This window comes from Salvia miltiorrhiza, chromosome 4 (assembly GCF_028751815.1).
Source record: "Salvia miltiorrhiza cultivar Shanhuang (shh) chromosome 4, IMPLAD_Smil_shh, whole genome shotgun sequence".
NCBI lineage: Eukaryota > Viridiplantae > Streptophyta > Magnoliopsida > Lamiales > Lamiaceae > Salvia > Salvia miltiorrhiza.
The window spans coordinates 52,822,632-52,839,285 of record NC_080390.1 but is presented as its reverse complement, the minus strand read 5'-3'; the positions used below and the strand labels follow the sequence as shown (position 1 = coordinate 52,839,285).

General features: G+C 37.1%; 2 protein-coding genes and 1 pseudogene across 2 annotated transcripts; 2 read left to right on the top strand and 1 right to left on the bottom strand.

Moving 5' to 3' along the window:
• Nucleotides 1-1,465: 1,465 nt before the first annotated feature.
• On the top strand, nt 1,466-4,797 carry LOC131020507 (ACT domain-containing protein ACR10-like). Its single transcript, XM_057949356.1, has 6 exons — nt 1,466-2,058; nt 2,850-3,068; nt 3,247-3,352; nt 3,601-3,937; nt 4,012-4,299; nt 4,391-4,797. The coding sequence occupies exons 1-6, from the start codon at nt 1,905-1,907 to the stop codon at nt 4,523-4,525; spliced, it is 1,239 nt and encodes a 412-aa protein (XP_057805339.1). The 5' UTR covers nt 1,466-1,904; the 3' UTR covers nt 4,526-4,797.
• A 583-nt stretch (nt 4,798-5,380) lies between these two features.
• Nucleotides 5,381-7,605, bottom strand: LOC131023608 (uncharacterized; annotated as a pseudogene).
• A 1,890-nt stretch (nt 7,606-9,495) lies between these two features.
• Nucleotides 9,496-12,308, top strand: LOC131020506 (serine/threonine protein phosphatase 2A 57 kDa regulatory subunit B' beta isoform). The gene is made up of 2 exons (XM_057949355.1): nt 9,496-10,979; nt 11,702-12,308. Exons 1-2 carry the CDS (start codon nt 9,801-9,803, stop codon nt 12,008-12,010), a joined length of 1,488 nt encoding a protein of 495 aa, XP_057805338.1. The 5' UTR covers nt 9,496-9,800; the 3' UTR covers nt 12,011-12,308.
• The last annotated feature ends 4,346 nt before the right edge of the window (nt 12,309-16,654 follow it).

Sequence of the window (16,654 nt, the reverse complement as noted above, 5' to 3'; positions counted from 1 at the left end):
GCGGGCTAATCGGGCTGGAGGTTTTTTCGGTGTTGCGATTTTCAACCCTAACCCTCTAATTTTGTCGGGTTATTCGGGTTGGGCCCCACGGGTTTTCGGGCTGCATTGACATCCCTATTTATGATATTACATGCATTTTAATCCTAAAATAAAATATAAAACTAAAGTCTTAATTAAAAATTGTAGCAATTTCCCATTATTTTATATACACACCTCATACACTTAACCTGAACCTAATTCTATCTGCCTCTTCAACACATAGTTAAAGCTGGGCCGTATTTAAATATAGATTATGTTTTCTGTCATTCGTTTTGAGCCGACACAATTTTGGACACTTGAAACTATCTTACCATGGTAATTTTGTACTGGTTATGACACTATTGTAGAATATATTAGTGAAAGTTGAATGCAAATTTTGTCTTATTATACTGATAGTATGAATTAACACTTAAAAGTAAGTATATAGATTTACATTCCCCCAAACACATATTGAATACAAATAGTGTTCTTCAAAGTAATACATATATAGATTTACATCCCCAGATACACATTAAATGTTAAATAGCAAGCGATCCGACCTTCAAACTGTATTAAATAAAAAAATTTAAAGACCGCGTCACAGAGGACTCGACATTCAAAATTTTTAATTTTAGACATTAATTCCTTACCGCTTGGCCAACACACACTGTTACATCTTAATTAACAATAGCAAAATTTGTTAATTTATGAACGGGTTGAATTCGCCTCCCTGTGTGCATGACAAAAACCAATGAACACATGTTCTTTTATATGTTGAAAAACTTTTCAGAAATCATCATTAAGAAAATCAGTACTTTTGTTGGATTTGTGGAGAACATAAATAAGAGTCAATATGAAAAAACAATCGATCTCTATTTTATACCAAAGGGAGAGTGGTATAACTAATAACTTTATACTTGAATAAATATATTATCATTTAAATTAAATAAATATAGAAAATATGATCTTTATTTTAAATGATAAATTTATACTTTATTATTATTATTATTATTATTATTATATTATTATTATTATTATTATTATTATATTATTATTATTATCCTCCATTGGATAACAAGCAACCACAATCTTAATTGAAAAGAGATTAAATGTAAATAGGTTGCATTTGATTCAATCTCCGAAATTCTCTTAAAATAGATAGGCAAAAATACGGTACGGCCGTCCTCACCAACTGTACGGTCCAATAATGATTAATTAATTATTTTAACTATTACTATAAACTAATTATAATTTATTTCATTTTTAAATTATAATTTATATTTATAACTAAAATGAAATCTAAGAATTTATTAATTTTTAACTAAAATGTGGTAGAACAAAAAGTTGTTACCACGAGATGGCACGAAATAATGAGGAAGAAAAGAAGACAAATGAAACTCCAATACATACATACACCCCCGTTTCCTACCCCTTCCACCAAACCACCAAATTCATTAAAAAAAAAGTGTTAGCTGATTCACAACACGAACATGCCAATTCCACCATTTTCTTCGATTCAAAGCAAAATCCAGATATCCCCACAAATCTTTTTTTTCCCCTCGCATTCCTTTTCAACCATTGTTACTTTCACCCACATGTTTGGCCGCCCGAAAACTACTACTTTTCCACTCGCCCTCTCTGCTTCACATATATGGCAAAAAGGGCGCAAAGACCACAGCATGACATAGACAGATCAATCGCATTCATATCTCTGATAAAAGGGTGTAGATTTCTTGCTTATATTGGAGAGAAAAGGTGCGATATTTGTGGTTGGGGATTGGTAGTGAAAACCACTTTGTTCCCATTTTCGAAAATAGCAAGTTTTTTCTTGTTTAGATAGAGATTAAAGATTTTGATTTTTTTTAGTGGGAAATCAATTTGAGGGGATGGGGATAGTGTACGAGATCGCTGTGATGATTAGGCAGTCGGAGAGAGAAGAGGAGCCTAGTGTTATAACCGTGAATTGTCCGGACAAGACTGGTCTAGGCTGTGATCTTTGCCGCATAATTCTCTTTTTTGGACTCACTGTTGTTAGAATCGGTATGTATTTGAAGCCCATGATTTGATTCATTGTTAATTGCATGCAACAGATTTTGATTGATACTAACTAAGTTGAGGTTTCTTGTGTTATTTGGTGACATCTGATGGGAATTTTTGAATCTTTGTTGAGTACTTTGTGTCTTCGAGTTTGTTATTGTCGTCTGTATTTTTTGACCATACTGTTTCAATGATGATATTGACATTGTCAATGAGGTCTAGCCCAAATGAAGAGATCTTTGGTTCGATTCCCACCTAAGTGTGGGTTGTAGTTCCATTTTATTTGGATATCGGTCTAGTTCGTACTCCCTCCGTCCAACTCCAAATGTCTCGTTTTCTATTTTGGGTTGTCCCACTCCAAATGTCTTATTTCCTTTTTTGGCAATACACTCTCTCTATACTTAATATTTAAATAATTTCCACCAACCCACTTTATCTACTTTATACCCACTTTATCTACTTTATACATATTTCCTAATCTCCGTGTCCAAAAGAAAGGAGACAATTGGAGCGGGACGGAGGGAATACTAGTTTAGTTATTTGGCGAATTATTTGGATTTCTTTGTAATGTATATTAGTTTGGAATTCATGATATGATACATATCTTGTGTCTCAAATAAATAAATAAATTATGTTGAAATTTGAGATGATACATTGTGTTAGGAGTTGCTCTGTGGGGATGATTTTCCCCAAATTCTTGATTATTTTATGGATGTGAGATGGTTAAGTTTGATTCTGATACTGTGTTTTACTGTCCTTTCCGTTCAAATTTTTTGGTGGCTATGGCTTTGTAGATGTATCAACCGATGGGAAATGGTGCTACATAGTGTTTTGGGTGGAGGGGAAATCGAGCACGCGATGGGGATTGCTGAAGAACAGATTGATGGGGGTTTGCCCTTCTTTTCTGTTGGCTAATGGGATTTCATATGATGGGCCCGAGATGCGCCCCCCGAAGCCCCCCAACGTGTACCTCTTGAAGTTCTGTTGCTATGACAGAAGGGGCCTTCTGCATGGTAAGGCCATTTGCAATTAAGAAATGGGGTTAATGTGAAAATCTGACTCCATTGCAGTTCTGGTGTAATTTTTGGAAGGCGATTCGTCTACTTGACGGGGTTAATATGCGATTTTATACGTAGTTTCTGCTGCATTGTTGGATTTGAAGTATCTTGATCCATCAAGTTTCTTTTGCAGATGTAACGGGGGTTCTTTGTGAGCTCGAGCTTACGATAAAGAGAGTGAAGGTGTCGACAACTCCAGATGGAAAAGTCATGGACCTCTTCTTCATAACTGACTCGAGGTTTCAAAATTTACACAGTCTTGTAGGATTTACTTGCTCTCGTATTTGTGAAGCTTGCAATAATTTCCCAATTTTACTTGATGCTGTTTGCTGATGCTGATGCTGATGCATCCTCTTTTATGATGCTAATGCTAATGTTTATCCAAACATATATTTAGTTATTTGCTAGAGAAGTAAGCAACTTCTCAGCTACATTGAATTTTATTTTGGGAGTGACTCGGATTATTGACATATTGTACTTGTACCAGGGAGCTTTTGCATACAGAGAAGAGAAAGGAGGACACATGTGACCATTTAAAAGCTGTTTTCGGGGAAGGAGCCATCAGCTGCGAAATAGAAAGGGTGGGGCCCGAAATCACGTCGTCTTCTCAAGGACCCTCGTTTTTTTCAGATGGAATTACTGAGGACATGTTTAACGTAGAGATGCTGAATCAAAACGAAGATGACCCCATCGCCTTTAAATGTCCCTCAATCACGATGGATAACATGCTGAGTCCCTCTCACACACTAGTCCAAATTGTTTGCCAGGACCACAAAGGTCTTTTGTACGATGTTATGAGAACGTTGAAGGACTGCGACATCCAAGTGCGTGTTTTTCCTACTTTCAGTTCGTGTTTATCGCATTTTCTAATGGCTAATCATCGATAAATATGTACCAGGTTTCCTATGGACGCCTGGCAAGGAAAGGGAACGCTGAGTGTGAGCTCGACTTGTTTATCATGCAAGCAGATGATGGTAAGAAGATAGTTGACCCCAGCAGACGGAATTCGTTGAGCAATCGTCTTCAGGTGGAGCTAAGCCGTCCGCTAAGATTAGCATTGATCAGCCGTGGCCCTGACACTGAATTGCTCGTTGCAAATCCCATCGAGTTATCTGGAAAGGGTCGTCCCATGGTTTTCCACGACATAACTCTCGCTCTCAAGATGCTAAACAGACCAATCTTTTCGGTACTTCCTCACTTCGCTTGTATTCTTAGTTTGATTCACCCTTCTGATCCTTATCCAACGACTGTTGATCTAATACGGCTACTTTTTACAGGCTGAAATCGCAAGGCATGGCATCGGTGATCGTGAGTGGGAAATTTACAGAGTTCTACTCGAAGGGGAAAGTGGCTCTGCTTCAAAGAAAGAGATAGAGGAGACGGTGTGGAGAATGCATATGAGTTGGGAGTAACAACGACGTTAATGCTCGTTGCTGCGCTGCAACAGGTTCTGCTGGAGGTTCGTATGCTTCAACGCTGGATCAGCCGATATAACTTGTAAATATTCTCTGTTCTAGATGTGTATATATATGAGGAAAGCTTAGGTTTTTGAGCTGTTTAGATGATGCTATGACCAATGTTTTGGCTTTTAGATTGAGAAACAATGTAACAAGGTATGGAAAAGGCTATTTTCCCCTTGAAATAGATATTCAAATAAAAATGGATCATAGCTTTTGCCTTGTAAGTTTGTAACTTTGGGAAAATACACACACACACACACAAATCTCTCTAATATGACACACTTGGTTACAGTTTCCAGTATATGCCTAGTTTATGGAGTATGCCAGAAACCACTGACCAGAATGTGATTTCAGCAAATATTACATACATAATTGTCCCAACTCTCTCAGATTTCCACACATCTACGAAAATATGCTGCCTAATCCATTTCACCTGGAAGAAAAAAAAACATTGAGCTTCCAATGTCAAACAATGAATCAAATTTATAAAACTGTCAACTTGTTCAATCCTTGTTCTTACCAGATTTCTGTCTGGATTCTTGAAGAACCATCCATTGACGAATGCTGCGAAAATCCCCTGAGCTGCCAACACGAAGACCAGCATCGCATTCATCCCTATCCATTCCAGGAACAGAATGGTGTCCGCAGTCCATATACATCAATCTGTAAACACTCAGACGAATCGTACTACAAGATGTTCGCATCTAGAACTTGTAGGGTGAATCTGAAGTTTAGATGGTTACCACTATGTATAAGAGAGAGAATACAATGCCTGCTGCACCAGCTGTGAAGCAGACATAGCTGAAACTATAGTTGCTTGTTGATGGGAATAGCTGCAAGAAAATGAGTTTGCAATGAATTTGTTTTCAAGAATTTTTCGAGTTCGTAGATTGAGAGAAGGATTGTGTATGAGTATATACCATCTGTGAAATGAAGAACACAGGCTACAATTAGTAGCAAAATTCCCATTGAAAGCCACTGTTTGAGCCTTTCAGCATGATCCTGGTTACATGATGTTTAGATTCTTGACTTGAAATTTTGAATTTATTTTGATGCCAATGATTCTTACCTTAACATGAATCAACACATGTCCATAATGGATACCTATAGTGCCAGTAACAATAGCTGAAATCGAGCTGCGAGAACATTCAGACTGTTTTATTTCTGTAAGAATTTGACATTTCTATGGATTTTCTTTGAGAGAACCAAGCGAGAGAGAGGGAGAGAGAAACCTCAAAATCCCTTCTGGTTCAAACGGAGCACGGCACCAAGTAGGCGCGTCGTCGCGGAACGTACCAGAATCCGGAGAACTTAAAGTGCAGGCCTGCATATTCAGCCAAGAATCACACAATGAGACACAATAACATACTTTTTTGAGAAATTTGTTAGGTATCTGAACTGACTCTTAATCTTGCCCAAACTGGTTGAGTGTAGAGATGATTGATGCCCCAGAATTGTCGATCCACGTAGCCGACTGCATTGCATGCAGGGCCTAGATGCCCTCTCATCCCACATTTTACCTGAAAATTTAGTGTTCAATCTCATTGTACTTTTTGTGGTGGTAAAATGTTAATGTTGTACTAAAAATGTTGCTGTTTGTTACTGTGTATGTTTCAGCAATGCCATCCTCCTCGGACGCCACGAAACTCCAGTCGGGAACGTAGAGGGAGAACGTCGTGATCATGTATATGACAAATGCAACAAGCCCTCCAGCCCTTGAAACACCAAAACAGGACAATCTGAATCATGCTGCAGTATATGAAATGAGAAAAACAATTCTTGAATGAAAGAGAAGAAATAGCTGACCATTGCCATTTATATGCAGCAAAGATTGAGAAATGACCAGATTTCAAACTGTTTGGCCTGACCTTGGAGGTCATAGTCTCTATCAAAGCCACAACAAAGTATACCAAAGCTATTCTCTGCTTGCATATGAAACAAGAACCGTATCAGACAGAAGGCAGAGTTCGATTCTTGAATAGATTCTTACCTATATTTCTATCTTGCTGCCTTACATATACTCCTGATCTACAGAAATATGAGAAAAGGAATAAAAAGGCGAAATCCCGTCACCTGGAGAATGCCACACCACCGGATTTTCTTCATGTCGACTCCATAAGTCAGATCATATGGTGCATGAGAATACCCTCCTGCAAAGGTAAACAAGATATGTTTGTTATTCATGAAGAACAGAAGCAACATCAACATACATTCTTGGTTGAGTTTGTTTGCATTTTTCAAATATGAGTTCATGTTAGTCAATTTACCTTGAAGCAGAATTCCCCAAAAGATGAGCTTCAAAGTCCTCAAGATTATCTTTTTAACTGCAAACTTGACCTCCGGAATCCTCTGTCACAGGTTGGATTATAACTGAGACGAGCGCAAGGGCATGGCGACAAATGGGGACTGATAAAAGGGACCTACCTTGAGTGCAAGGGCTATAGCCACACCAACAATGAAAGAGAAAAATGGAGCACGAAATCAGCCAACGTGCAGCCATTCCAAGGCGAGTGGTCAATCCGTGGATACGCCTCTCCAGCATCATCCACGAGTATCATCAACTACATTTCGCAACATCACAATCATGCAGGGAAGAATGAGAGTGTTTGTTTGATTGCAGTAGAATTTTCTTACCACTATGGTTAGGCCTCTGAATGCATCCAAGGTCGCCACCCTTTTCGTCTTGTGCTTCAACGGCTGCTCTGCCTCCTGTTCCTCCGGCAGGTCCAAGGTTGTCTTTAACTTCTGCTCATTGTCATAGCTCCTCTCTCCATTAACATCCTCTCCAACTTGCTCGAGTTGATGGCCATTAGCTCCGGTCTCCAGTCGTGTTCCATCGCCACGCCCCTCTTCCAACCTCTTCGGATCTTCCATGGAAAAACTCAAGGTTCGCAATTTCTTACAGCTCAACTTGTAAGAAAACAACACAGCCAAATTATATATAAAAGATAGTACTTGTAGATTCCAGTTGAATTAGCCTGCAAGAATGCCTTTTGGAAGTGTGTGTTTGGATCATTGTGTCCATTGTTAAATCTTTTTTAAGGCAGCCATTGTTAAATCTTAAGCTGCTCTCTTGTAAAATTATAAGCATTATTAGCTCATTTTGTGCAGCCGGCTGTCTGTAGAAAATGTAGTTTGTGTTGAACTCAAGACAGCTGTGTGTTATTGCATTATCTTATTAATAAGAACTATTTTCATTGTATTTGAGCTGCCGTCTTTTGTTAAATAGAAATAACCTTTTATTTTGTTATTATTATTTTTAATGGCAGATGACAAATATGAAGCTAATAAAGCTAGTTGGATTGAATATGAGGACAAAGTCTCCTATTTTGTATAGCAAAGTAACTTGTGACATAGGATGTTCAAACTTGAATCCATAACAAAATATTTTGACTTTTCATTTGAATCCGACAGCAGTTTTGAGACAAATTAGCAATCATGATGGTGGTCGGATATTTTTCACTATATTCTCCTTCGTTGTCACATATTTAAATCAAATTAATTTGAAGACAAACTCCAATAAACTTTAGAGATGGACCTCTCATCCAACTAACTAGTTTACCCATTGGGCTAGTTTATAAGGCCCACACAAATCCCTACACGCCTTTATTTGTTTGTTTGTTTTTTCCTGCAATTACACATACCGTATCCTAATTATGCAATTGAATGATTATTCATCACTTATTTTCAATTCTATTAATCTTATCTATCTTATTTACCAAATCAAATGTACCCGTAATGAATTGAACAAATTTGCCGTGCATACTCATTGAGAACATCATTCTATTATATTGTTGAGATCAAATTATGATCTAATTATTAGGGTTGAAACAATACGGTAGGTGCTACATTTTGGTGAGGAGCTGAGCCAATCAACTAATTCTGCAATAGCTTCAAAAGAAAATCACCAAAATAGTCGTTTAACGTTTGATTAGCTTTATGTAATGACGATATAATAAAGGATTATAGATTTGTCTTCTCCACTTCCTCAATTTATTTACTTTGTTTAGTACGTAGATCCAACTTATTGTACTAGATTTCTTTAGTGTAATCGTTATCTGTGAGATAATAATAAGTACGATTCTTTCGAAATACACCCTAATTAAACTTGATAAATAAATTGAATAAAACTACTTAAAAAAAATTAACATAATTTTTTCTTTTATCAAACAGTGTTGAATTACTCCCTCCATCCACAAATTCGTGTCCTAAGGAATGGGCACAGATTTAAGAAAAAAATATATTGTTTATTTGTTGAGTGAAGAAGGGGGTACAATTTTTAAGAAAAAGTGATTTATTTGCTAAGGAAATGAAATACTCCCTCCGTCCCACGAAATATGTCCCAGTTTTCTTTTTGGGTTGTCCCACGAAACTTGACCTGTTTCTAAAAATGGCAAAAAAATTACCCTTTATTCACCTTTTCACTTTTTTACCTACCACATTTAACACACAAAATATCAATTTTTTAATTTCCATGCCGAAAAGAACTGAGTCATGCTTCATGGGACGGAGGGAGTAGTAGTTACTAAAAATGGATAGAACACGAATTGGTGGACGGACCAAAATGACAAATTATGACACGAATTAGTGGATGATGAGATATAATTTTTTAATTGGTATTTTATTCGATCTTGATTTGTTGAAATAAAATAATAATTAAGCCATTCATTCATTGTATTTATAAGGGCTTTCATCCACAACTCCTTATTTGTTAAAACTTAAAACCATACCCTCCTCTAATTTTCTCAAAATATAACCAAAATAAATTAAAAAAATACTACAAAGTATTTTATAATTTCCGCAAGAAGTTAAAATATAGTATATGACTCGTACTATAATAAAACTCTTCCACGTGTAATCCCCAGATTCGTCTCTCTCTCACTCATTCAAATATACGTGCGCGTATATAAGATATGCGCACGGATTCGTTCCAATACAGTTCTCTCCATTCAGCTCCTCCGATCGCCGGGGCATTCCGATCTCCGGCGATCCATGATCGCCTCTCCAACTCGCCGCATTGTCTTCCGGCGCGGTTCTGCAATAGATACGTTTTTCACTTCTATTGCATAATCGTTAAATCGTTTCTAGATTTATTATCTTATGGATCCATCTCTAGCTTTCGTTTTTCCGATTTGCGAAAACCTAGATATGTAGAATATAGTTTTCCTTATTCACATATACACACACATATATATATACATATATATATATATATATATCTTTGTGTATGTATATGCATACATACGCCGAGATGTTGCACAGGATAATCAAGAGAGGCCACCGCAAGGTGGCGAAATCCGATGTTGATTTTGCCCATCCGCCACCGGGGCGGAGCTCCGGCACCGACCTCGTCGTGTGCCACGCCTCCCGCGGCGTCGCGCTGCCAAATTTACCCCAGCAGCCGCAAATGCCTGCTGCCGCTGCGCCGGAGCGGTCGCCTCTCGGCACAATTGAAAATCTACCGACGTTTCGAGATGCTGTGGCTGTGGATCGTCAGGATTTGTTTCTGCGGAAGCTGAAGATATGCTGTGTGCAATTTGATTTCTCCGACACTCTGAAAATGGCGAAGGAGAAGGATATTAAGCGGCAGACTTTGATTGAGCTCGTGGAATTTATTCAATCCGGTTCTAGCAAAATCACGGAGACAAATCAAGGAGAATTGGTTAAGATGATTTCGACCAACATTTTCCGTTGCCTGCCCCCTGCCTCCCACGAAAGCACAGGTTGTGAGAATGCCGAGGCCGAAGAGGAGAATCCCTTTTTCGATCCTTCTTGGCCGCATCTGCATCTCGTTTATGAACTGCTATTGCGGTATGTGGTCGCATCGGATACAGATACGAAGACTGCCAAGCGCTACATCGATCATTTCTTTGTTATGAAGTTGCTTGATTTGTTTGATTCCGATGATCCGAGGGAGAGGGAGTGTGTGAAGACTATTCTGCATAGGATATATGGGAAGTTTATGGTTCATAGGCCATTTATTAGGAAGGCGATAAACAATATATTCTATAGATTCATGTATGAGGCAGGAAGGCAGAATGGGATCGCGGAGCTGCTAGAGATACTTGGGAGCATCATCAATGGTTTTGCATTGCCAATGAAGGAGGAGCACAAGGTGTTTCTTGCACGAGTTTTGATACCGCTCCATAAACCGAAGGTGCTAGGGACGTATCACAGCCAGCTATCGTATTGTGTTACACAGTTCGTGGATAAGGATTACAGATTGGCGGATACCATTATTATGGGCCTATTGAAGTATTGGCCGGTCATCGATTCGCAAAAGGAGGTTCTTTTTGTTGGGGAACTTGAGGAAGTGTTGGATGGGACGAACGCCGTGGAGTTTCAACGCTGCATGGTTCCTCTGTTCAGACAGATTGCTCGTTGCATCAATAGCCCTCAGTTTCAGGTCTCAAAAGCTCACAATAACTTACTAAAGTATTTGGTTGCATTGCGGTGTTGTTACTAGCTTTTACCTTTTCTTGTCTGCTTAAATCATCTGACTTTTGCTTGATGTAACTGCTGGTTTCTTTGTTTGATGAATGCTCTATATTTTGCCTAATCAGGTGCATTCTTGTCTCTATATTGATTGTTTATAATGCATGGTAACTTGTTCTATTCGCTTTCAAAGCCATCAAGATGACCTCAAGAGTCGGCGCATTTTGTGTCCCTCCATGCCACTTTAGTGTTCACTCCACGCCTCTGTCACTCATTCTGAACTGTTGATGATTTATTTTGATTCTGCTGCTATAATGTCTTACATTGTGGTAATTTCTCAGAATTTGATCTATATGTGCCTGTTTAATGATTTGGTATATTCATGATGTAGTGATTTGGTCAAGCATTCACTTTGTATTTGAATGGTTGCTGATGTACAGTACATGTGCTCTAATGTAACTTGAGAATGATTTATTCAAGTTCTCGTAGTTGTTGCTTTAAATTCACCTTGTTCATTTATGTCTCTTCACCCTATAAACTTGTTTGGCAGTAGGATGATTGTCTTATTATTTTCTGTAGCTTCCTCTTCTCTCCCATAGAGAGTAGTATAAGATTCATTGCTTGTCATGAAGTCATGCCTCGGTCATATTCTTACGAGCCAGTATCTGATTGGGGGCCAAATGACTGTTTCAGGTTGCAGAACGAGCTCTTTTCCTATGGAACAATGACCACATTGTGGAACTGATTGCCCAGAATCGAAGTGTTATCTTGCCAATCCTTTTTGATGCTTTGCAGAAGAATACGCAGTATCATTGGAACCAGACGGTACACAGCTTAAGTCTTAATGTTCGGAAAACATTCATGGAGATGGATGGCGATCTATTTGAAGAGTGCCGGAAGCAGTACAAGGAGAGGAAAGCCAAGTGCAGAGAGCTGGAGGAACAACGAGAACTAACATGGCAACGACTAGCAGCAGCAGCTGCTGCTGCTGCTGAGTGCTGAAGGAGGATGAAGGAACATGTTCTTCGCCTCCTGATTAATCTTCAACAAGATTGGATTGGTAAATCTTTTGGAATCATTTCCTCAGTCTCAAATCTCCAAGGTACATAATTTTGTATTCACTTATTTTTTTCTGCTGTTACTTTGCCTTGTTACTGGCAAAGCAAATGGCAGTGTAATTATATAGATGTGCGTTTATATTTGTATTATGTGCTGCATATTAGAGGTTTGTGACTTTTATTTGTTTTTGTACCAATCAAATCAATTGCACCATTATGAGAAATTTCTCTCATATCTTCAACTTTTGTGTGTTATTTTTTTATTTCTGTCAAAGCAAAGTCCATATTTTATCCATAAACACAATTCCTTCTGTCCTAACAACAAAGTAAACGATCCCTACATATCAATAGACACACACAGGCGATAGATGTGGCATTTGATTTACCTGACAAAATGTAACAAGCTAGAGCCAGCCCGTATTTATTTTCTCAATTTTAGAAGAAATCAAGGGTTTAAATCATCAACATATTCTATAATTATTGAAAGGTTTGAACTGTGGCATAATTTATAGGACTCATTGCTGGATTTAACACAACCTTCCATTGCATTTATGATTACAACATAAATTCTCAGATTGCACAAATAGAAATGTTGTGTTGTGATTTTTTGAGGTTTGAAAAAATCATATTGTAATTGCAAATTCAATGAAAGGTTGTGTTGAGATGACAACCGATCATTTTTTGCTTTGATTCTTATAAAATCATCAAATTATCGGCATTTTGTGTTGATTAATGTGTGAAAGACCTTTTCACCAAATCAAATTATCGGCATTTTGTGTTAATTACATGAAAACTGTTTTTTCGAAATCTCAAACTCAAAATTTAAAAATATTGCCCCCACGAAGAGAAAAAAAGGGTCTATCTTGTAGATCTGTGTAACATATGGACACTAATAATACTCACTCCGTCCGCTAATTGTTGGCCATATGGACACTAATAATACTCACTCCGTCCGCTAATTGTTGGGCCTAGGAGGCAAAATACGGGTTTTAAGAAAAAATATATTTTTATTAGTTGAGTGAAGAAAGAGACTCACAATTTATTAAAGTCAATGCAATTAGGCCACAATTTATTAAAGGGACCCACAATTTGATTAAAATATGAATATAAACTTACTCAAAATAGATAGGACATAAATTGGTGGACGGTCCAAAAAGACAAGTAGGCCAACAATTAGTGGACGGATGGAGTATTAGTACAATATAATTAGAATGGAGTAATACGTTTAAGGATATTGGAAATGTGGAGTTGACATGAGTGAAGTAGTGGGAAATGATGAATGTGCTTTTCCTTCTCACTTTCAGGTGCTTTTAGCAAGCAAATCTTATTTTTCAATTTGGTAAGTATGAAAGTGAGCTAATGGATGATGCAATATTGCATATGCATTAATGCATGTATATATATATGTATATAACGGTTGCACGATATAATAGTATGTAATGGCGTTTTGATTTTTACTGAAGATGTAAGCGCACTTATTACTATTAACTAAGTTAAATTGGACGAGTTCTCATTTTAATTATATCTGGTCGTCCTAGTATTCATTAAAATAAAATTTAAAAAAAAATCATCTTTATGTAAGATTACATTATTATCCTTATTTTATTCTTTTGCCAAATTTTTTTATTTCTTCTTACTTTCCTTCTCTCACCACTCCCGTATTTCTCATTCTCCAATTAATAAGTATGATATTTTTTTTTTATTTTTTTTAATCTTAGTGGATAGTTTTTAGTTTTACTATCTCAATATGGATATTGTAGCCCACTCCAATACTAATGAGTGGAAATAAAATAAAATAAATAAAATACGTGAGAAACGATCCATCCAGAAGGAACTACTTGCATGTACACATGCACACACCATCATATCTTATATCCCAAGTAGTATCATTTTATCTCCTGTAACTAATTACATTATTAATACCCGTCTCATATGAGACTTTCGACACGTTCAAATATACACGTAGCGACTAATGAAAGTATACAGATTTGCAACACTGAAAGTATAGAAATTATACACAATTTTTGGACGAAAATAAGTAAAGATGAAAGCATTAATTCCTCACGGCCCATTTTGGCCGTTATCCCAAGATCCCCTTGGGATCGAATGATGATTGTTTATATCAACATCATTGATAACCACCGCCGCCGGCGCCGCCGCCGCCGTCTTCTTCACCTCCCGTTCCACTTCCACCATCAATTTTCTATTAGTTGAAACAGCTGCTGCATCAGTTTTTCCCGACACCAGAAGCAGCAGCAGAAACAAGACGTTAATTTTGGAAGCCATGATTAGCAGTGTGTTTTCTGAAGAAGTTACAACGTATTTATAGAGAGAGAGAGAGAAAGATGAGAGATAAGAGTGCAAGAAGGTGGAGCGAGCATAGAAAAATGAGGCGCTGAATGTGCGATCTACACGTAAAAGAAAATCTAAATTATAAGCCGCCAAGACAAAGATTTGGGTGAGTGCTCCATGATTAGCAGTTGATCCTTAAGTTTAGGGCTGATATTTATGGTGAAGCGAAACTTTCCTCAAATAGAAATCCGCCACCGCATCCCCCACCGCCACTCCACTCGCACCATCACTTGCTGCCCCTGTTAGATATTTGTGGTGCGGAAACTTCTCGAAACTTTGTTGCGGAATACCAAGAAAGATTTTTATAGTAATGGACTTATCATATTCAACCCAATCATTGCTAACTGATGGGACTTCCAGCCCAATAGTATATTGTTATTTTTCTCTCAATTTTTATTGCTCACTCCGTCCACTAATTCAAGGCCTACTTTCCTTTTTGGTTCGTCCACCAACTCAAGACCTATCTATTTTTAGTAAGTTTTTATTCATATTTTAATTGGTGGGTCCCAATAATCAATACACTTTTTCTCCACTCAACCCAATAATCAAGACCTTCTCGAAGTTTTTATTCATATTTTTAGTAATACATTTTGTGGGTCCCTTTCTCCACTCAATCAATAAACAATACATTTTGTGGGTCCCTTTCTCCACTCAATTAATAATAATACACTTTTTCTTAAAACCCGTGTTTTTTCATGTAGGCCTTGAATTAGTGGACGGAGGGAGTATTAAAAAATGTACTCCCTCCGTCCCACAAATCTTGACACGTTTGGATTCGACACGGAAATTAAGGAGTTGTAGATTAGTATTTTAAGTGTGTAGTTAATAAAATATAAAAAGTGATAAAGTATGAGAAAGAAGGTAATAAAAGTGATAAAGTAGGAGAGATGGAGTAATAAAAGTGATAAAGTATGAGAGAAAATAATAATTACTTATCCAAAATGGAAACGTGTCAAGATTCGTGGGACGGCCCAAAAAGAAAAACGTGTCAAGATTCGTGGGACGGAGGGAGTATATTATTAGTAACGTCTTCTAAAATAAAATTTTCATTTTTTATATTGACGAACAGATTGAGACAACAAGAACCACGTCGGATGACCGGATCATTACGGATGTTGACGAACATTTCCATCAGAAACCTCTCTCAATTATTGTGGTCAAAATTTTCACTAAAGAGTCTCAAGTAACAACTAACAACTACGTCAACCATATTATCGATACAGAAATAATTAATAATTTAGGATATAAATTATAATTTTTTTTCTATAGTAGTGAAAAAAAATTGTTATATGGTACATCTTTTTATAATGTTGCAACTTGCACGGTCGACGAATGTGCCAGCTGGCTCCAATTATGGTCAATATTTAATTTGAGTACTATCGGTCGAACTTGATTGACTTTCTTAGTTCATATATAGGGAGTACAATGCATGACGGATTATATGAAATTGATGACTGAAAAATAAGATAGTAGGAGTACTATTTATAGGGGGAGTTTATAAATTTAGGACTAGAAAAATACGCCAGTTACTTCACAATCTGAAAAATGATAAATTGGCAACTTTTTATATGAATTATTGAAACTATAGGTTTAAGAATAACAAAATATATGCTTCTATTATTTTATTTAGACACTAATTAACATATTCGATTCTCAAAACGAACTGCCTAAGTTGGTCGTCTAAGAAATAATGCCGACCATTTCAGTAGCGTTTTAATTAAATATCCATAACTAGCCAAAGGTTTGCACTAATTAAATTTTAATCGCTGCCCACGTAGTAGCATGAAAGTGGTAGGAAAATTCTAAAGCCAACTTTCAATTTCCTAACCACAATTAATCATTTGCCATTTAAAAACCTACAACACACCTCTACAATGACGTAATCCAATTTTAAAGAGTTAAAATTGTCACCTGCTTTAATTTTGTTGTTACTATATATAAAAACAGCAGCTAGTAACCTACCCAAAAAAGAAGGAAAAGCATAATGAAGAATCTTGATCCAATTCTGATTGTGTTGCTCATTTTGATTGCATCAGAATCAACCTCTGCTCAAGAAGTAGGTACGTAAGAATTTTCATTTTGGTAATGAATTAATTAATCTTGATTTTGAGCATCTCTTAATTAATGTGTTGGTGTAATCAGAGGATGAAAGAGGTTTGAGTATGCAGAGAATGGTGAAAAGGGTCCAACAAAATGGGAGAGAGAGAAAAGAGTGGAGTGCATGCAGCAATGGAAG